This window comes from Chaetodon auriga, chromosome 2, assembly GCF_051107435.1.
Source record: "Chaetodon auriga isolate fChaAug3 chromosome 2, fChaAug3.hap1, whole genome shotgun sequence".
Taxonomy (NCBI): Eukaryota; Metazoa; Chordata; class Actinopteri; order Chaetodontiformes; family Chaetodontidae; genus Chaetodon; species Chaetodon auriga.
The window spans coordinates 14,693,645-14,716,792 of NC_135075.1; the positions used below are offsets into that span (position 1 = coordinate 14,693,645).

Sequence of the window (23,148 nt, forward strand, 5' to 3'; positions counted from 1 at the left end):
TAGACTGTATGGGTGTCCCATGGACGTCCTTACACTGTCATCAGTGGCTGCCTTATCTATTTTCACCTCAGGCAGAAGCCGTCTGCCGGGCCCAGGGCCGATGAGAGACACCACGCCATTGCAGTCCACTGTGCTGTTCCTCTTTCCTCCAGAGTGGGGTGCCAGGGGGTGGATGCGTGATGAGCCTTGGCTGTAGCCACTGTAGCTGTTGCGGCGGTAAGGGATAAACAGGGAGCCTCGACGGTCTTCGCTCTCTTCTACTGTACTGTGCTCATCATCTGCAAACTCGTTCTCTGAGCCCATGTCCTTGGAACGGCCTTTGAAGCTGAAGATGCTGCTCCGGCTGTTGTGGCGCGACATGAAGGGAGAGCCTGGGATGCTGAGTAGTGACTGAGGAGGGAGAGACAAATGCAGAGAGGGAGAGCTGAGGAGTTATTAAAAACAGCAGGAGTTAGTTGATGTGAAAAAAGGGCCAACAAGGTGAACTGGACACAAGAATTAACAAGAATAAACCAGAGGACAGAGAGAAAAAGAAACAAGTTATCTCAAGAAAATGGGAATGTATGTAAGCTAAAGGCATGCAACATGACCATACAGGTTTCATCATTTTATAGCAATATAAGGTGTAATATTATGACTTCTCCGCCTGTACAATAACAAATAGATTGCTAGCTTTTGTGTAACATACAGATACCAAGGCTATCACTAGAGTTTCCGCATACCCACAACTCAAACACTGTTACAATATGAGAACTGCATCTTTGTAAAGTACAGTAAGATGACAATGAAATTCCGCAATTGCTGATCAGCTGATCCTTCAAATTCAAATTCATTGTTGTCCCTTTATCATTCATGCTATTTTTGTCCTTTTTCCTGTGAAGAGCACCACAAGAATCCAGTAATTACACTCCTCTGCCAGTATGCAGATGTCTGAGTATGCAGATATCTCAGGGATATATATATCCCCGTGGAGCCCAGTCAGAGAAGAATCTGATGGAATCAGGAAGAACACAACACGCAGGCCCCCAACCACAGGAGGAATGGGACAAGTAACTTCAAGCCATGGTCATCACAGTGAGCTTGCTGAAATGTTTGGAGTAGAGTAGCTTTTCTCCAAAACCATAGGAGCTCAAGACCATAAGGTGCAAGTACAAGCAGCTGGGAGAAGAGGAGCAGAGAGCTTCAACTCAGTTGACTTGTGTGCTAAGGCTGGACCATTCAAATTTACCACAGAGCTGTCAGGACAGAAGCAAAGTGGTAAGCTGACATGCTCACAGGAGGAGAAAGACCATCATCTCAAGATGGCTTTTTGTGATCCAGCAAGAGAAAGAGAGTTAGGAATGTGCCAACTATTGACTGAGCCAATAGATAAGTGCGTAGTTCAACGAGTCAGAGCTACAGGCAAGGTTGACAGGAACTATCCATAATTCCTGCTCCTGGAAGCTGTGAGTCATCTAAAGTGTGCTGAAGCCATCAGCATCATGTCCAGTAGATTCAGGACCTTTATCAACAATAGTTTCATTCATACATCGGACCAGAAGGGCAGAATCTCAGGACTCTACAGGGATTTAAGAAGTTGACAGGGTGGTCCCAGCTGTCCTGATATCTGGTACTGAAGAAAAACAAGGTTGATGTTCTGACGGGATTCAGCATTGGAGCCACTGTGATTGTAACAATCACAGAGAAGCCAGTGAAAAGCATAGGCAAGGTGTCTGACAGCACACTGAGGGACGCGACATCTATCCGATAAACCTGTGCTGAACTGGGGGGCTAGCTGAAATCAGTGAACCAGTCAAGGCATGGCTGTACCAACATGGAATTCAGTCTGTAATCCTGTGGTCGAGTCCTGGCATTGTGCCCATCCGGCCACTGAAGCCTTGGAGAGCTACCCATGAGTCTGAGCAGCATCTCACTCTACAGGCACAGCAATAAGCTTCAGCTACTACTCAAATCTCTGGAAGAGGAGCTAAGGGTTGCAGGACCAGGAAACCGATGCAGCACTGGGAGTCAACAGACTAAAAAGTGGCAAAAGTTGACATTGAGGTGAGGACTGGAAAAAAGTGGCAAGCAGAGGAGGTGGTCCAGCACGCAAGTCAGAGTCAGGTCAGGTCAAAGTGGTTACCCAAGGCAGAGCTGGTCTTCCAGTGTCAACAACACCATCTCCAAGTGCAGGAGAAGGCAAGAACAGTGGAGGAAGAAAGAATCTGCAGAGTGATGGCAATGAAACTACAGGGGGCCGGGTCTTTTGAAAAACACTCTGGAGAGAAATATGACCTTAGGAAGGTTGCTTGGGCGAAGACTTCAAGAGAGAACTTGCAAAGTGCAAGAGACTGGTCGGCAAGTGCAAGGAAACATGATTCAAGAGCAAGGTCTGCCTGTTCAAGTTGGATGCTGGACTTCTGCAACCCGATCCCTGGCCAGAGCTTACAATACACAAATCATCGAGACAGGTAAAGAAGGACCACCAGTAATGCCACGGAAACAGCAAAAAGAGCCTCAAGATGGCTATGGCTCAAGAGAGGAGAGCCATGGGCTCTAACTTGCCTTCTGGACACACTCTGAGGTCTAATCTATGTCGGCAAGGTTGTACGATGTTAAAAGACCCAAAACACCCAATAATTCCTGGAATATCACTAACAATGCGTTCTGAAACATCAGTAGATATATTTGCACATACTAAGTCAAACAGCAGTCTGCATTTGCTGTACAGTTTTACTGGTTCACTTTACCTGGTTCATGATGGATGTCTTCCTCCCCAGCCGGCTTCCTGGGAAACGAATGGTGCTTTTCTTGCTTCCATCGTCTGACTCAGACTTAACAACCTTCTCGCTGTCTCCCTTCTCCTTTTCCTGCTCTTTCTGACGCCATTTTTTCTTGCGATTGCGACGTTCCTTGGCACTCTTGGAACTCAGCTTGGAGACCTCAGAGGAGCTGCGGGACAAGTGCCCCCCTCCTTCATCCTCTAGTGCAGCCTCTGACACAGTGCCCACAGATGTCGCCATGGCAGGAGCCTGAGAAAAAACATTAGAATCATAAACTATAACTGTATGAAAAATGGGTATATGTACATTGTGTTTGAGTGTGAGACCAACCTGTGTCTCCTCCTGCTGCTTCTTGAGCTGCTCAAGCATGGCCTTGAATTCAGCCTCTTTCTGCTCCGCCTCCTCAATAGTAGCCTGGTTCTGCTCCTCATAAGCCATAGCCACCACAGCCAAGATGAGATTCACCAGGTAGAAGGAGCCCACAAAGATGACCAGCACAAAGAAGATCATGTAGGTCTTCCCTGCAGCTCGTAGAGTCTAACAGGTGCACAAAGACAAAGCAATGGGAACCAATCAGACATTTAAGGAGACTTAACATGGAAAATAATGTTTTTAAAACAGGCATTGTGTCCTGTTGATAAGATACTGTATATTTGGAATGCATCTTGGTGAAATAGTAGTTTTATGTTTGTGAGTTTTATTTTTTACTTTCTTATTCTCTCAGCAGTACTGTATGTACACTATATGTATTGTGTCAGCATTGCTGGTCCTTCTATATCCAGTTCATGGTTTTCCAGGAAAACCTCTAGACAGAAAAGAAGCCTTAGGGTGCAGGAATTCCCAGTTTTAACCACACACACACACACACACGCACGCACGCACGCACGCACGCACACAAAGTCTGACTGGCCTATTTGCCAAATGAAGTGAATCTATTATGGCTGCAGTGGTGCAGATCTTGAAGAGGAGGAGGACAAAGATGATAGTGCAGTGTCATGGTCATGCAGTGTAATATTACAGACATCTGTGTACGTGTTACATATTTTGTACATGCATTTGTGCAACAGCAAATAAGAGGACTAAAGAAGACAAAGATGTCTCTTAAAAAGTATATTTGCTAGAGAATATGATTGTTCTAAAGGAAAAATGAATGGGTGTTTGTTCATTGCTTCAGTACAAATGCAAACATGAGATATTGCAGAGTTCAGAAATTCTAGTGGCTAGTCACACACTCTTACATACAGTATTTTCTGATCAGCTGTCCTTCTTTCCCTTTTATTCAGAGGGCAACTGAACTGAGAGGAGGAAGCTGCTGAGAGGCACTTTTGCTGATTCATCCAGGTATTAGGATGATGATGTATATATTTTTTATGATGAAGTGAGGACAAAATCATTAGCACTGCTTAGTGACTTAAGAGATTTTTAATACAGGTCTCTAAAACAGGTGTAAGAACAGTGCAACACTCCATCCATGGGTCACACAGTGACAAAATTTACAGCCATTCTTTTTGGTTCCTGTGAACAGTAATGTGTCCATTTGAGATAGAGGAATAAAGGAAAACAGTGCTTTACCAGCATGTAGAGATTTTCCCAGAAGTCTTGGGTCATGAGGCGAAAGAGGGTGAGAAAAGCCCATCCAAAGCTGTCAAAGCTTGTGTAACCATAGTTGGGGTTCCTTCCAGCTTTCATACATGTGAAGCCCTCCGGGCATCGTCTAAATGAAACAAACAGGAATACAAAAACTGTAACAAATGATGAAATGTGCCACTTCAGCATCAACACAATTGGATTTATAGATAAAGGCATCAATGGCAGACTAATGCCTCATCCACATGTACAAAAGGTATTTTTAAAACAGGGTTTTTCATCCAGGCGTGGCCTGCCTTTGCCATAGTCGGATTGGCAAATTCACAACAGGATCTAATCCAAAACTGTTGATACTGGCAGCAGCGTCTGTCATGGCACATTCTGACATCTCTGTTCCTTAATAAAAGTGGAAGAGTAACTACACATTTATGTGTAAACATGCAAGACGTCCTTTTAGCAAGGACATTTTTGGGCATGTTTGCCATTGCACAAAATGGCCGGATGTAAACAAAATAGATAGTGGTTTCCCCTGTCTACATGTCAACACTGCAAACAGAGTTTCTGAATATAATCCCCCTGGAAGGAATTTTGCAAAAACTCCATTTTCACGGCCAAAATGCACGATTCATGGTTTTGAAAAATACCTGTATACTTGTGGACTGGGAATAAGATAGAACAGGACCATGAAAATGAGTGTTACTGCTTTGTTGCTGTTGTTTGATTGTACACGCATGTATGCATACAGTACATGTACACTGTTAAGAGTAGTATATTGATATGACTTATCTTAATATTTCATGACCTTTCCAAAAGCAACCAAGTCAGGCTCATGAATTATGAATACATGATTGACTGCTTAGATTGTCTAAATAGTATGTGTACATGAGTAGTGTGTGTACTCATCACTATTTCGTACTGTACTTTTGAACTGCCAAAAATTTTTGTCCCTGAATAATGGACTCTTTTTTTATTCTCTTTTTTTTCCCGCTTTTTTAGTGCCCATTTCTTGGTTAAATGAATATTAACATTTTTTATGTATGTGGTAAAATTTGCAAAATCTGCATGGCCTGAAGATCCACCAGGCCAAAATGAGACTGAGGTGGGTGTGAGTGCCTCACTCCTCCTGGAGTCACCCCACAGTGCTAAACAACACACTGCAAGCTCCAGGCCAAGCAAGATCTGATGACTGAGGGGTAAAGTGGCTGAGAGCTAACAGAGAGTGGCTCCAGTTTGATGAAGACATGGATGGGATCTTTGATGCCAAGGGACAGAGGAGGATGATCTTCGGATCTTCATGAGGAAGAAGTTCATCACCTTCTGTGTCGCAGAGAACTAAGAATGGGCAGAAATGAAGTGACCAACTGGCATGTCACAAAGAGTAGACTGACTGGCACCTCAACAGCACTTACAGCAATGTAGAGAAGTACTAAGACTTGGGAGATTGTGGCTTTGATATCACCCATGAAATCACCAATGAGTTCAGCACTACAGAGCCAAGTAGGTCAGCAGGGCAAGCTTGGACCCTGGCTCTAATGGAATACTTTCAAGATCTAGAACAGGTGCCCCAGGCATCTGTGACGACTGTGGAGGTTCCTCAAGGTGATCTGGAGGAAGGGGACAGTAGTCCAGTGGGTGTCTGGAGTGCAAGCACAACTGACCAGTTCATGCCTCAGTGATAAAGGCAAGATATTCTTTAGTATTGTTGCTCAATGCCTGATGGTTACACTGGCACCTCAGTTCAGAAACGAGGAGTTTTAAAGGTTTGAGGGTACACTGAGCACACAGGATCGGTCATTTAGTTGATCAGAGAGGTGCAGGATGGTCGTGGAGACCCTCCCACTGTGGCTGTTCCTTGGCAGGACTGCACAGGAATATCACTGGATGCTGCAGAAAAGGCATCAAGATGGCTTTGATCAAGAGGGGTGACCCCTTTGACCACAAGCTATACTTGGACACAAGCTGGGGCATAATGAACCCTGGCTGAGTGGTTGAGGCAAGAATGTCTGATGTTGAAGGACCAAAACACCCAATGACCCCTTGTCACATCACTGATGATGTGTTCAAGTGCAATGCAAGATGTGTGAAAGAACATCAGAGGAACCTGAAAACATTAAAGCATAAATACGGAGGCATGCATTTAAGGAGTAAATCATTGGCTTACCCTGAGTCCGAACTATTTCCACATAGCAGAGCATCAAGCTGACCGGGGAGGAAGTAGAAATTAGCTATAAAAAAAACACAGAATAGTCACTTGCATTAGCTGCGGGGCAAAACTGTGTGTGCTACCGTAATTAGTCCCTGTGTCTGTTAATATTTTATATCAGCAAGGTAAAAATATATAACATTTCTCAAAAACAATACAGAGAAAAAGATGCACATAGTATCTTTTATGTCCAACTTATGTAATAATGTGCAGCTAGTTGCCCAGATATCAAGGTAATGACTCACTGTCATTCATGATGTATTCACTAAAGTCAAAGCCCCTGCTGCCATTTGCCAGGTACTGCTCAGTCATGTTGATGGGCCAGATCACACACTTATTCCGCAGGTTCCCCATGAAAAGCTGCAGTCCTATCAGAGCAAAGACGCTGAGACAGAAGACGGTCAGGATCATCACATCCGACAGCTTCTTCACGGACTGGATCAGAGCGCCCACAATGGTCTTCAGGCCTGTCAATTAATATACAATAAACACATGCGTGCGCACACACACACACACGCACACACACACAAATGTGCACAAATGCACACACATGAAAACAGGCAAACTCACATACACATACAAACGAACATGCAAATTCAAATGCACGCACACACACACACACACACACAGATAGACACAATAAAAAGAACTGCAACTTTTGGCACTGCAAGAGTGCTCAAGCTGAGTTTGGTTTTAGAGCTGCAATTCAGAGCTGACTAAAGTCACGCACAAAAAAAGTTAAGTTAGGTAACATATCTAATCCTGTATTTAACCCTGTGCTGTGCAGGCTCTTACATAAATCTAAACTTGGCAGGCATCAGAATTATTTCTTGAGCACCTACACCCAGCGCTGCCAAGCCTCAACACCAGCAACTGACTTTCAGTGTGTCTTGTGCATTCCCTCATCAAACCAGTGTGTAAACTGTGCTTTTTGTTGTTCCTGTCATTCCTGTCTTGATAGAAATCTGCAGGTCAGGCTGTTGTCTCGTTTCAATTAATTATTCAGATAGTATCTAGGCATAGCGTGGGTATTTAGCACTTGACCTATGATTTATTATAAACAGAGAATTTTAACACCTCAACTGTAAGCGAAAATAATCACAATTGACAAAAAGAGGCTGTTTTGGTGTAAAATGATAGTGGGTTACAAGAGACACCATCACATTTGCTGATATGCAAAAATGAATTAATATAGTTATAGTAACAATAATGGCTGAGGTAACCACAGGGGTGTGAGTTGGTGTGAAGTACGTTTGGAATAATGCGTTCATTGTTATACTGTGAAATGTAGCTCTCTCTTTTGTAGCTCTACCTGATGATTTTTTTGCACCGATGTTGAGATATCTTAGGACGTAAAGTCATGTATAAACGGAATACGCTGATCAAACTTTTACATAAATGCAATAAGGTCATTCCTACTGCATTATCTATGTATTAACAAATGATAAACACAATAAAGCCTACACCAGAGAGTTTAGAGAAGAAAGCTGAGAGCCAAGGATAGGTGTGAAAGATATTTAGCGTAGAAATTGGAATTCTTTGATATCCAAACATAAATAATGGAAGCAGAGAGCAATAAGGGCACCATAAGGTAATAAAGAATGCACATGGAGTGTGTGTGTGTCTGTGGTTGTGGGTGAGGGGGCTTAATATCTCCAGTTGTTGTCTGCAGGTACTACTCTGCAGCTCTGAGGCAGAAGAACATGTTGTCCTGCATCTCCATGTCTCCTGGGAGGAGAAACCCTTTCTCCTTTCCTGTGCTAACTTTCTTGCTGTTGGCCTCCATTGTTTCTTTACGTGCCCAACTGGATTGGCTTTATGCTACTATTACTTATGATGAGTACTGCTTTATTCCAATAAAGATAATGATCCCTTATCATGAAACTGGACGTTTTCTGAATCTAGAATCTACTCTTGTCTTGCTTCACTGGACATAGTGCTCTTTCCTACGGTGGCCCTGAAGTGCAAAACGCAAACGCAAAAGAGAAAACACGAACGCAAAAGAGAAAACACAAACACAAATGAGAAAACACGAACGCAAATGAGAAAACACGAACGCAAAAAAGAAAACACGAACGCAAATGAGAAAACACGAACGCAAATGAGAAAACACAAACGCAAAAAAGAAAACACGAACGCAAATGAGAAAACACGAACGCAAATGAGAAAACACAACAACGTTAACTCTAACGGAAGAGGTAGGTACCTTCGGGTGGCATGACTTGACGCTGATTGGACGACGTCACTGCCCGTCTCTTTACCAGGAAGTAAACCTACCTCAACGCATCGGTTTCAAAACATGAGCGCGATTGGTGATTCAGACTTAGTTGGTATTATCAAAGAGTACTTTGATGCCGGGCATACATATGACGTCATACTAGATATGCTGTCAACTTTTCACAACATTAAAATAAGTTTGCGTACACTGAAGAGTCGTTTAAAGGAAGCTGGATTGTTCAGGAGACGTCGTCCAATCAGCGTCAAGTCATGCCACCCGAAGGTACCTACCTCTTCCGTTAGAGTTAATGTTGTTGTGTTTTCTCATTTGCGTTCGTGTTTTCTCTTTTGCGTTCGTGTTTCCTCTTTTGCGTTCGTGTTTTCTCATTTGTGTTCGTGTTTCCTCTTTTGCGTTCGTGTTTTCTCTTTTGCGTTCGTGTTTTCTCTTTTGCGTTCGTGTTTTCTCTTTTGTGTTTGTGTTTTCTCATTTGCGTTCGTGTTTCCTCTTTTGCATTTGTGTTTTCTCTTTTGCGTTCGTGTTTCCTCTTTTGCGTTCGTGTTTTCTCATTTGTGTTCGTGTTTCCTCTTTTGCGTTCGTGTTTTCTCTTTTGCGTTCGTGTTTTCTCATTTGTGTTCGTGTTTTCTCTTTTGCGTTTGTGTTTTCTTTTTTGCGTTCGTGTCTCCTCTTTTGCGTTCGTGTTTTCTCATTTGTGTTCGTGTTTTCTCTTTTGCGTTTGTGTTTTCTTTTTTGCGTTCGTGTTTTCTCTTTTGCGTTTGCGTTTTGCACTTCAGGGCCACCGTACTTTCCTCCCTTTGTTTCGTTTTAAGCACCACTTGACTGTTTTCAGTATTGTCATAGGCTGAAATGCTCACATGCACCACCACACTTGTCCGTACTTTTGCTTTGGAGAAGGATTGTGGCCAAAATGAGTCTTGTACTGGGTTACTGCTGGCCTGTTCTTGAATCTTTAGAAAGTGGTGCAAATGTGCATTTCATGGATAACAAATACCACTGAAGTGGCCCTTTAAGAGTAGATACTGCATAATAAAAGCCTTCATAACCTTCTTTCTTAATCGGCTTCTTACTAGGAATGATTGATAAAATAAATAATCATTTTCTTCCAAATGGGCACCAGTTTTGGTTAATTCACTTGAGAGATTTCTGTATTGGTGTCTTTGCTCCTACCACTGCTTTAAAGTGGGTGGGGCTAATTTGGAAAATGTGCCAGGCCGCTGTCAATCAAAGCTGATCAAATGACACTCACATAGTTCAAATGAAGCAGATCACCTCAGTTTCTGACTGTTAAACTCTTAATAAATAAATACATTTTTCCCTATTTGTCATTGACTCTCTACATTAATTAATCCAAACTCAACTTGGCAGCTTGTTAAACATACATTTTTGGTGGGATTAGTTTATTAAGAGCAGATTTCTATATAACTATATAACTATAAAATCTATCTAGGATGTAATAACAGAACGCTTATTTCACTATGATGGTGCATTCAATTTGACCCACTGAAGAGGTCACATTCACTGTTTTTTTCATAAAACACAAAACAACACAACAAACACTGCAGCTGTACGGGATGTTTCCATCAGACAGACACATTTTCATTTTCTCAAGCTTGCATTTCCCACCCCATGTAAGTAAACAGTTCTATAGAACTGTGTTATAAAAAGCTTAATTGTCTGAAGCATTTCCACCGAGGAAGAACTGAAAGCACTTCCGCTTGGTTTAGGATAAATCTGGAAAAGAGAAATTGTATTGTGGGATTACTATTTCGTTTCATTTCTTGTGTCCATCTATGGGAACATTCCTGACTGACTGCAGCTAATAATTATATTGCATTCAACAATCAGCTGAAAGCATCAGCACCACAAACAGCAAACAGCGCACAGAACCGGGCTCAGTCAAGGAAGCAGGAAGTGAAGAGGAGAAAGAAAGGACAGGCGAGGAAGACTTAGTGGCTGGGGGGGGGGGCAATGAGAGGTGGCATGTAGGTCATTTAAACGCCAAGGCTGAAGGAATTGACTCTGTGTCAGCATCACCTGTCTGTGAAGCGATGTGACCTTGACTTAACTGAAGAACAGTTCCCATCCCAGGCACCCCTTTCTCCAACTCTCGCAGTGCTAGCCGAGCCCTCGGGCTGGTTTAGCCCAGAGAACAATTGAGCACTGCATGTTGGAGGCTGAGATTATTGTACTGAGTGTTGTGTGTGTGCATGTTAGGTACACACACAATGTGCATGTGTGTATATGTGCTGAAATACAGTAACTTCTATGTGCATAATTATTTTACAAGCATTTTGTGTGGATCTCACACACAAGCATATAGAAAAATCTATATAATATAATTTGAATTTTGCTTGTTTATGATATTTATTTGTTATTTATATTTCCCTTTCACTCCCAGGATGGACAAAGATCTTCCAAAAAAAAAAAAAAAAAAAGAAATCTGAAGCCTTTATCAAATAACTCTTAAAACTGTAAGATAACAAAATCCAAAAGAAAAGCTCCTCAAAGCCAAACTTGTAAAAGCATGTGTCTCAAAGCTTCATGCAGCGTCATTGTGTTGTCAAATTAGGCTTGGCAGTCTTAGGGAATCAAATAATCTGTAGACGTGAGAAGGCAGTGTGGCAGAGAAGAATTTGGAATGTATGAAATAAAAATGAACAGGAACCAGATGTGCAAAGGAGGTGATGGTCATATCTTTTCCTAAATTGGCTTGTTCATAAAACCACACTGAGAGTCAACTGCTTTGATATAAAATCTTAACTCATCCCCTATATTATCAAATTCTTTTGGGCGTTCATTTGTGTTTCATTTGGGGTAGAAATGTACTGACAAACTGTCTGTCCATATGGGACACGTGAGCCCACAAGACCGTCAGTAGACTGCTAAGCCTATCAAAAATGTATTGCTACCATTTTTGATTGTCATAGAAACAAAAGTAAAACAAAATAACGTAGAAACTCTTAAACATCCTCTTTTAAAAAGAAAAAAAACAAACAAAGATATAGAAATAAAGACAGGTAAGAGATAAAGTAAGCTCAGCCTTAGTGTTTAAATGGGAGTCTCACCTGGAATGACAGAAATAGTTTTCAATGCTCGGAGAACCCTGAACGTTCTCAGCGCCGAGACATTCCCAAGGTCCACAAACTCTGTTATATATCTGTAACAAGGTAGGATGACACACAGAACAGAACCCCATGACACACAACACACACGATAACAACACACACACGCACGCATGTACGCGCAAGAGCACAACACCAGCACCACCATCGAAGACCAGGAGGGGACACCACGGTGAGAGAGAGAGCGCCTGTCCGACCAGTGGGAAGAGAACGAAGGAGGAAGAGGAGAGGGACTGAAACAAAACCACACCTAACATCAACCCCGTGACTCGCCCACCCGCAAACACAAACACCTGGACTGTCTTACCTGGGATAACTGAAATTGTTTTCAAAGCCCTCAGAACCCTGAACGTACGCAGAGCTGACACATTGCCTAGGTTTACAAACTCTGTTATATACCTGCAAGGTGGATCAGATACAGTTACTCAGCAGCCATTTCAAACAGAGGAAAGAGAGAATAGATTGTTACATGATATCTTAATAAGCATTATCAACATGGCATCATGGACTGTGGATTGAACGTTCTGCAGGCAACTGTCTTTTTTCACCTCACATCCCACCATAAATCATTCAAATCGACACTCTGAGGAAAAACAGTCGTCGGACGAACAGTTTTCTGCATCTCTAAAATTTCAAGTCTTAATAACCAATCAGGAGAGCTTGAGGAAAGAAAGCACGCCTACTGCCTGTCAATCATACATGCATGTTTCAGTCTAGTCTTTACAAGCCTGCAGACAGCACACAAATCACAAATCTATGTCCACTGAGGAAGTGAAACTAAATACTGGCCTTGAAGTAAATGTGGATCAGGAATGTGGGATGTTTGATAAGAGCCAGACTCTGAGTTTTGATAACTGCAGCTTTGCAACTATGGGGGATAATCTATAGCTTTCAAAAGTTAGCAGTTGATGAGTTTATCAGTAACGACTAGACTGAACTCATGAAGCTGTGCCAAGTGAAAAAAAGAAAAACGACTGTATTTTAATGGTCGCCTAATGCTAACAAAATGGTGTTTGCCCTCCGCTGTGGAGTAAAGCTGAGACAGAGGGTTCGCAGTGTGTTTGTTTCTGCAATGGCTAAAAAGAGTTTCTCAGGTTTTTGGGCCTCTTGTTTTTACAGATTCTTTGCACCTTTTAAATCGGGGGTAATGTCTTTACCCAGCAGTCCAGCAGACTGCAAAATAGCAGTTTGTTGTTCAGACATTTGTTATGATGGACTATGTAAGTTAATCAGAGAATTCTGACTAATACTAAAACATCTAATCACAATATTTAACATTTCAGTTGTAATCTCCTGGAATATAATTGTTCTGTGTAAGTACATTGAGAACAACTTAAAACATTATCTTCTCACAGCAATCTTAAAATGTTCTATTCTCATTAGCCCCTTTTGGCTTTCTTATTTTTTCTTTTTCACATTTGACCAAATTTGCTATCTGTAGCTTTCAATTATTTCTTTCGTTAATGCTTTCAATCTCACTATTTACGACTTAAAATACTTACGCCATTGAGATGACCATGAAATCCAGCCAGTTCCATGGGTCTCTGAGAAAGGTGAAGCCGTCTATAGCAAAGCCTCGGGCAACGATTTTTGTGAGTGACTCAAACGTATAGATACCTGTGAAGGTATACCTTGAAGAAAAGAGAGACGACAGTAAAACAGTGACGGATCAAACACGGATATGATGATGGAGGAGATGTAAGAACGCATACTTACTCTACTTGTTTGGACCACTCTGGGGGGTCACTAAATGTCATGAATATACAGTTGGTCAAAATCGTACACATGATGATCATGCTGAATAACGTGAGAAGACGGGAGTTAAGGAAAGTTGAACTGTGCCACCCCATGAAACCCCACACCTTTCAATACACCAGCAACTGAAATCAAAGCATCTGTAAAATACTAATCATTCACTGTAAGGCACAGAAAATCAACCACTTGAAAGGATATGAATGTATCAAAATCTTAATAGCTATTCGCCTAAGTAAATTAAAAGGGCTTAAGATGTACAAGGATGGCGTGGCACTGAAGCGGAAGATTGTTTTCCCTTTGTTTAGGACTATAAATGTCTGTGGAAAGAGAGAGAGAGAGAAACAGATAAGAAGACAACATTTTCAGAACAAATTATGTGACACGTTTAAATCAGTATACGCTCTTAAAGCCTTCGCCCCGTCTTGCTGTATCCTGCAGCTGATGAGTCCTGAGCTCACCTCTGAGTCAGGGGGCTCCACTGAATTGTTTTCCACTCTAACTACACTGCTGAGTCTCACAATACCGGTGACAGTGGAATCCATTTGAACATCATGATGAGAGTGCTTGTCCTTTTACCCATTTTAAAATCTTTACCCTACGATATGAGGGACAAAACTGAGCGAGGTCATATTATTATACTTTATATCATTATACAAAGCAGTAGACTAAAAAGGTATATGAAAATGCAGCAAAGACTGTGGACTGTGTTTTACTCTGCTGACATCACTCCCTCCCCGGCCAGCCACCTGAGAACCGCGAGCACAGTTAACACATCTCTCCTGGTTGCATCAGACGCGCAGCCCCCGTCCAGGCTTTTCACCATGACGGTGGCTCTGCAGGCTGCCTCAGGAGCAGCAGACAGGTGCACGGGAAGCTCTTCGTGGCCAAACGACTCTCTTTGCCCAAAGTTTAAAGCTCTTACTGGAAGAGAACCGCAGATGCTGTCATCGATCAGGGGCAGATCTGCTGACTCCGAGCTCTCAACAACCACTCCCCACCCATAAACAGCACTGGGCCAAGTGGGGCTGGGTACTGGGGTGAGGCAGCAGTGTGCGTTTGTTTGTGTGTACGCTGTGGGTATGGTTTGTGGATGTTTGTGCCCAATTTTTGACAAAGACAATACGGGGTCAAGAGTGAGAAGTGTGAGCATTATTTACAAACAAATGGACGTCTGGGATGTTTTACGTGCACAACTAACTTGTTACTAACACTTCCAGTTTCTATTTATACATACAGGCATAACACTTTACTGACAATTTACAAATGTGTGATCTGGATGAGAATCTGTGAATTCTGAATGCGCACCCTGCGAGGGTGTTTATTCTGTCTTCAGCACATCCTCCTCATGTGTTTATGTCACCGCTGACAATGTTGCCTACCAGCATTTACAGAAAACACATATGTCCTATATGTAACTAGCATTAACAGGTTAAAGATATTAAAATTGGCTAAATTATACTTATTCAGCTGTCAAAATACTGTGCCAGAGTACATGCGTTCATCTACAGCAGGTCATAAAGCCAACTCTATATTATTTGCCCTGTTCATGTTCAGGGCAGGTTCAGGTGGTCATTTGGTCTTTTGTATGCATGTGGCACCAGCAACCAGAAAAAACACATAGACAGTTTCACAGTTCACACCACGGGAAACACTGGAAAGAAACGGAGGGGCGACCAGAAGTGTCCTGAGACAAGTGGTGTCCTGAAATCTAATTAAATTAAAAATAGCGTCTGCAGTCTGGGGAAAGACAAAATGTATTCTCTGCATCAGAAGACTCCTCTCCCTCCCTCCCTGTCTCCCTCCCTCCCTGTCTCCCTGTTCCTTTTTGCCTATGGAGCATCTGCACTCTTAAAATATCTCACTATTTTTCCTGTCACATGAAGAAAAGAATGATCTATACTTAATCGACAGTACAAAAACAGGAAAACACGTGATCTACAGTGTTCAAAGGGTAAATCTCTCTCCCAGAGGTCAATGGAAGTGTTTTGCGGACCAAGCAAAAACAGCATGTGGACGGAAGGAGGAGGAGGTTGTAAAATGAGCAAAATCTCATTAGCAGTTTATAGATGCCATGCATGCATAACTATGGTCCATTGTTAAATCAATGCGAGGCATATTGCCTTGAATCCTATGGATCTGTAGAGGTTTTCAAAAACTTCAGATCTGAAGACACTGTCTTCTAGAAGACATATCTGCTTGGTACTTACTGAGTTTTAAGGTGGCTCATCTTCTACAGCAAATGGACATTTAGAAATGTGCATTAAGATTCACATTTCAGCTACAAACAGGCTTCAGTTACTCAATGAACTGTATCAATTTGGAGGCAGAAAAATCTGCTGTTGATGCAAACTTGGCAACCTGGCACAAGGGATGCAAATGGGAGGCAATTTCCTTAATTGATCGTCTGCCACATTAATCGATAACTGATCAACCACTGGAGCTTATAAAGTACTAAATGTATGAGTTTTCTCAATGAAAGCTTCAATGCCACGGGCTCTTTTTACAGCATAATTGAAATCACAACCTAAATAAAGTAAGTCGTGAATCATAAATAGACTAAAAGGTAATAACAGCAAAAATGTTCCTGACATAAAGTAGATGAGACTAAACCATTCTTATGTCAATGATCAGTGCCAGTGTCAGGGGGGGATGGCAGAAGAGGACAAAGCTACAGTGAGCTAGAAAATTCAAATCTGTAGACAATTAGCGCTTATTAGCTTCGATGAACTGAAACTGCCACCATGTCATTGATGTAAGCAACACCTTTAATGTGCTGTTCCTATTGCATAGAAAATCACTCACTCTGATGGCAGAGTTAGTCGAGTCCAACCACTGAACACACTCCCACCCGCACATTGCATGCGCCGTACTGTTGATTGTTATATTCTTGATACATTAATAGTGCACAAGCACCAGGGATCAGTAAGCACTGTATATGTAACAAAGTGCATGCTGACCTTCATAGAAAGTGCATGAGGACACACATGCTTATCATTATAACAGTGATCTGCAAATGTGATTAGATACAGTAGTTAAATATACACACACACAAACACATATATTCATGACTCAGCAGAGCAAGCTTCACTGTAAATTTTAAGGTGAAGATTTAAGTTAAGGTAAGCAAGTAGTGGTTATGGTTACGTTAAGTGTGAAGGAAATGAATGTAAGTTAATGTAATGTCCTCTGAAGTGATGAAATCACAGCTCTGTGTGTGTGTGTGTGTGTGTGTGTGTGTGTGTGTGTGTGTGTGTGTGTGTGAGGAAGCAGTGGATACAGTGGAGCAGGGATATGGAGAGGGGCTTGCAGGGGTATGGGACAACAGCAAAGAGATGAAATGAGAGACAGACAGAGAGAGAGAGATGAGGGGGTGGAGGGGGAGTGATGCAGAACAGAAAGCCAGAGAGCTGCAGAGGGGAGAGAGCCAAACCTGAGATGGATAGTAGACAGAGGGAGGAGGAGGACTGGGTAGGCATGCAGCAGAGAGAGAAACTGAGAATGAGATGGGGGGGGGGAGGGGGGAGTGAGATCTAGGCAGGGAAACAGAGACTAAATTGGGGGGGGGGGGTTGTTGTACATCTCTTAATCATCCCGGGACCCCAGCCTGACACAGACCGGACTATTGCTTCACAAAACTAATTAGACAACGTGTAATCGCCAATAATTTTAATAATACATCAACTTTTTAGGCTTTTAGCAAGGAAAAAGGCAAAAAAATTGCCATTTCCAGCTTCTCATTTGAGGATTTGCTTGTTTCCTCTGTTTCCTATGTTTGCATGTTCCTATGCAAATCAAATGTGTTCAGGTTTTGGACTGTTGGTTGAACTAAATATTCAGACATTTCAAACATTATGTATGGATCAGGGAAACTGTGATGGGCATTAATCACTATTCTAGAACATTTAACAGACTAAACAATTAATGAACTGATTGCAGAATAATCTACAGTTTTAATTTGAAGGCCTAAATGACCTTCAAAAAAAAAAGTAACATAATCCAGATCAGAACTTCCCCTTATGATTCGTTTTAAAACATATCTGCCTCTTTGCAGAACCAGGAAGCGAAAACACGACAAACATACACCCATAGCTGGAATGTTGCCCATTCTGTAATCAGTACCGTGTATCGACTAAAAGCATCTGGACTGAATTTATAGACAAGCGAAAATATCTACAGTCAGTCAACATCCATATGGCTCACTGTGACACTCTGATGCTTCGTGACAAAACAGAACAGATCTCGTGAGGAGCTTTCATTTAATATCTATTAGCATTTTAGCCTGAAACATCACTCGTGTGCTTCTCTTTGAGCTCACTGCAGTACGGACCCAGCCAGTAATGCCTCGCCTAAATAAGTATGACTGCAAACTAATTTCCATGAATATTATACCATATAAAAAAATGCGTCATTCCGCTGGTTCACCTGTATGCTGTGCTGCAAAACCCCACTTTCCACTCCTTACCCCACCCTCCTTCTTTATACCAATGTGGCTAGCAGTGAAAGCACACTCAACCCTCCCCACCCCATCCCTTCCTCACTCAGCCCAGGAAAAGAGGATGCTGTGTCATCAGAGACTGAGGACTCAGACAGAGCACTAAAGCCTGGCCCTCGCTTTAATTTACTACACCCTGAAAAAAAAAAAAAAAAAAAAGCACAGAAGAGGAGGCAGCGGAAGAGAGAGGGGGGAAAAGAGAGTAATGGACAGAGATGCACACAGAGACTGAGACGGTGGGACGGGAACATGGTGTAATGGTGTGTACGGTGTTACATGGTGAAATTCAGAGGTGATTGGACAGAAATTACTCGTGTTGTGATACGGTCAACAAAATGCCACGTTCAGGAAGAGAATGACGCATCTGTATCAACAAAACCTGAAAGCTGTTCAAACTACAGCAGCCAATTCAAGCTGAATCATCTTAACACAGATGTGTGCACGCGCGCAGTGCAAGCTAACATCCTAATATGCCCTCCGTCCATCCCACCCTGCTCTTCCTGTATGACCACAGCAGCTTTAACGTTGCCTAATCACATCAGACATTTGAAAAGCCCAGGCAGTCCTCTCCTCATCACAGGGGAAAACAAGAACTGCAACGCTGCATTTCTCTTCTTCACCACTGCCCCCTCTTCATCTCTTTGATGCATGAGTGCTGTGATCAGGTTTCCTGCAGCTGACGGTAACACGCACACACACACACACTTAGCCGCACTCATTGACATACAGTGCAAATGGTGAGCAATACGAGGATGACTATCGGTCGTGTAGAGGAGACGAGCAGCCTCAAAGGGTGAGGACAGAAAGGGGAGGAGTGGACGCTAACCACGAAAATACTTTGAGACGCTTCCTCAGGTGTGATAAAGGACAAACACATTAGTGGATTAGGAAAATGACTGATATGAATGACAGTAGGATGAAGAGGGAAGATGAGGTCTGAGCCTCTGACTTACTGAACTTGCTGACACAACACATGGATGGGTATGATGGAGTTAGCAGATCTTGACTAAGCAGTATGAAGAGAAGTCAGAATCTATGAACTCTGAAACACACGAGGCAAGCAGAAGCCTAACAGTCCCCCCCCCCAAAAAAAAGTTGGGAAAATGTGTAAACACAAATCAAACAGGATGTGATAATCTGCTAATCCTTTTTACATCAACTGAAAAGAGTACAAAGACAGTATATTTAATGTTTGACCTCATCAGCTTCACTGATTTTTGTAAATATCTGCTTATTCTAACATGTTTCAAGCACGTTGGGAAAGGCTCAAGCCTTGAATACACGTATAAAGATTTTTTTCAAACGCCTTCCAAAGTGCGCATTTTCAATGTATCCATGTGTACGAGAAAATCATCTAGATCGTCTCGATTTGCACATGCATAACTGACGTATTGTTGATGTCGACTTTAACGTTGGCTACTGGCCTGCTGTCCTTGTTTGAGTGTTTGGAATCATTTGACTTCCCATATGTATGACGATGATTCATAGGGGACAAATATTCATTTTGTTAAAATATCAGTTTACCTGTGGTCAAGACCTCAGAGGTTCACAAGCAAGGGTGGAGCGAGGTTCACCACTTTGTGAAGACTTGTATGAAGGATATTACTGCATGAGCTCAGGAACACTTTGTTAAACTGTTGATGGTCGACACTGTTTGATTGCAAATAATTGTTTTCTGTTTTTATTTTTTAGTTTTACAGTCTTCCAGCTTTTTGGAATCAGGCATTTAACTATTTAACTATGTTTAACTATTTAACTGGTGGTCTAAAAGTGGAGTACCCCTTACTTCCCTTTTGAAATTGCCTAAAAACATGCTCTTAAGCAAGGCAGCACAGCCCTAACTGCACCAGCGGAGCTGCTCAGAAGCCAGAAAATAAAGGACTGTGGTTGTGATGGGATTCTGCCAGTCTGGTGTATGTGTACTGCAACTTCCCCCATTATGGATTTATTTCTTAAAGACAACCAACATTTTGATAATAATTAGGTAGACTGTCAAAATGCCAATGAAGCCCATTTGTTACACTTCTAATAGATCTAACACTATCACTCATTACATAGGATGCTGACAAAACATCCCTCTGAGTACCTGCAGCAATTATCCATTGGATTTTGGAGCAGCTAATGCAATATTCACTCATCTATAAGACTGTGACCAGTGGCACGCAATTCTGACTGAAAACCATTTTTTAATAAGATTCATTTTATGGATGAAGTATCTCTTGTTTTGGACTTTAACCATCCCAGATAATGTAGATGTTAATCATATTTCACATCTGCCAATAACAAATTGAGAAGAAGATGAATTGGGAGCCCATTTGCCATCTAGTTTGAAGGCTCTGGGCAGCTATGGTGTAAAAATATGTTCAATTTTATATGACTTAATATTAAATTAATATTTCAAAAACACACAATATATGTTTGTTTCATCACTTGAAGTTGACTTAATAACATTTCTACAACTGAATGTACCAATTCAATTATTTAAGCAAACTGCAGGCGAGTACCAGTTTTGTTTAAAGGCTTTAAACATCATTTAACTCATAATCCAACACAGGCTGTGAGGTTCTAATCAGAGCTCCATGGAGATAATGTGTGCATGAAATTATTCATCACAGAGGACAAAGAGTTTAAGAAAACAAATGGCAGCCTTTGCAAGAGAATCTTCAGTACCATCACACCACAAATGAGGAGGAGAGGCACGTTCACAATGTCTGGGAGCTGAACATGTCTTGTTTATGCTCACTGCATTGTTGCTTACATACATATAAGGAATAGTGCTTTGAGGCTTTGTGTACAAAGACTAATCTTGTGCAGTGACATGCTGTGCTTAAGTGTTAGAAAGCTCTGTGCCTCCTTCCCATTGTTTACTCATCTAGACGAGCTTTTAAGTTTCTGTACATACAGCTTAAGTTGCCGATCTGTTCTGTTCTCATACGCTACCAAAAAACAGGATTTTGAAGTCATTATTTCTTGTTACATGTATAATTTTCTCAACGTAGCCTCTTGTGTACAAACTCATATGGCTGAAACAATAAGGAAGCGTGTGAGTGGAGGAGAGCTGCGCGATAAACAAGCAGCTTTGCCTCAATCGCCAGAGAGGGAAGTGAGCAGAGAGTATGCACTGGGCAATAATTAGGGAAGGATAATAAGACAAGAATGCAGCCCTTCCAATGGCCACCACTGAACTAGGGCTGTGGATCAATAGATCACAAAAGGCACATACACTTGATAGTTTCATCCTGTGAGGGAGTGCTGCTGGCTGAGATTGCCAGTCCTGCTGACTGGGCTTGTTGCTGCTGTACAGGCCGCAGATTCTCTTACACATTATCACTGCCACCACACAGGAGACTGGCTACTCCACCTGTCTACAAAGCTGAAGGTACTCCTGCATATCCCTGCCCTTTTCTCTCCACTTCCTGTCCTCTCCTGCCATCTTCTGCCTTCTCCCCTCGCTCATGCAGAGCTATAGTAAGGACACAGCCAAGATAGAGTTTGAGTACTGTGGGACAGAAGCCTAAAATGCCTTGAAGTCTCACCTGTTATTAAAAAAATACACCATCAAAAACAGGAGATGCAGTTCAGTGATGAACATATGATTAAGGCGTATGGAAAAAGGAGATCTGATTAATACTTGCAGATGCCCATGTTGCTATGAATTTGTCAATGTATACATGCACACATAGAGGCTGATGCTCTGTCATTAGCTTAGCTGCGATTTAAGGTTTAGGCTTTGTTTAAACCTGCATTCGCTTAAACCCCGTTGCCGTGTCCTCAGAAGCTGCAGTTTAAACTGCACCTGTGGTTTAGACTCAAATCATGTAAACTCCTCTAGTGGTCAGTGTTTCTGTGGTTTGCCTTAGATTTGCTGCAGAAATTATCTTAGGTTTGAGGTCATGAGGTTCAGTGTAAGGACAGATTTATGCAGCTCACATTGTTTACCATGTTTGTTCCTTTGAAGGCAACACTATATGATAATATTATAAAATTACAGTTAAAGGCCTCAAATCATTTTGGATGGCTGAAACAGGGTTGGTGATTATCTGACAAAGATAACAGTTGCAAAGAGGACATGTGGTCAGTTTGCTATAAGTCAAAGCAAATCATCACAAAACCCGCAGTTTTAGTGTAAGCTAGTACTGTTTGTCACTGAGTAGGGAAGCGGCTGCTCATCACTTGATGTGATTCATTGATGGAACTACATTCGATATCAATGTAGCATCGAGTCGTCGGAGTACTGCAGAGGGTGACAATCTCAATAATCATGCACACAAAATCACTTGCAGTGTGCTCACATTCACTCGTATTGATTGATTGTACATCAATGTGGAAATGTGACCAACTGCACATCACAATAACACCAATAACAGTGCATCAATGCAGATAAAATGATATATATAACAGTGATAATTCCGTTGCACCAGTGAATGCTGGGAAGCCAAGACACACCTATTCCCAATGTGCCACATGATGATGAGGTTCTCTGTTACACCTGCGTTGGGAGGCTCAGACACTCAGCTGCAGTTCAGCTGCGGTTCAGCTGAACCTGTGTTCGTCTGGACAAAGTAATCAGGTCCTCAGCGTAGCACAAAGCTGTGTTTGAAACTCTGCAAGTTCCAGTTTAGCTAACCTGACGTGCCAGATGGTTTGCTCCACAGAAAAACTGTTTGGAAAAGGTAAAAGACAACTTTCTCCAATATAACTGATGAAAGCATCTAAGCTAATCTCTTTAAGAGCCGCCACTGTTGTTTTGAGCAAACAGTCATTTCTCACGCTGTCGACACAACTAAACCATGCCCACGCCCACGCCCCCTGATTGGTTAAATCCGCTGTGGTTCGGCCACAAGCACATACCTTGAAGCCTGGCAAGGTGACGTCTCGGCTTGCGTGAGCTGTGTGTGTGCCAGTGTAGCTGGACCTGTTCTAAACCACCGCTAAGCTAGTCAGATGCTAAGTGATATAGCAACAGCCACAGGCAGCACAGTCACAGCTAA

General features: G+C 42.2%; 1 protein-coding gene across 9 annotated transcripts in view; it reads right to left on the reverse strand.

The window, feature by feature from the left end:
* The window catches only part of scn8ab (sodium channel, voltage gated, type VIII, alpha subunit b), a 49,937-nt gene that overhangs the window by 21,713 nt on the left and 5,076 nt on the right, over positions 1–23,148 (reverse strand). For 6 of the 9 annotated variants that reach the window (XM_076756949.1, XM_076756975.1, XM_076756926.1 and 3 more), the window contains exons 3-12: positions 13,864–13,982; positions 13,627–13,716; positions 13,413–13,541; positions 11,854–11,945; positions 6,798–7,019; positions 6,511–6,574; positions 4,335–4,476; positions 3,093–3,299; positions 2,730–3,011; positions 67–390 (exon numbers count right to left, since the gene is read on the reverse strand). In XM_076756949.1, the coding sequence (XP_076613064.1) occupies positions 67–390; positions 2,730–3,011; positions 3,093–3,299; positions 4,335–4,476; positions 6,511–6,574; positions 6,798–7,019; positions 11,854–11,945; positions 13,413–13,541; positions 13,627–13,716; positions 13,864–13,982 (1,671 nt within the window). Of the gene's footprint in view, positions 1–66; positions 391–2,729; positions 3,012–3,092; positions 3,300–4,334; positions 4,477–6,510; positions 6,575–6,797; positions 7,020–11,853; positions 11,946–12,217; positions 12,310–13,412; positions 13,542–13,626; positions 13,717–13,863; positions 13,983–23,148 lie in introns of those variants that run through there. The other 3 variants (XM_076756958.1, XM_076756941.1, XM_076756986.1) reach the window with 2 other exon arrangements.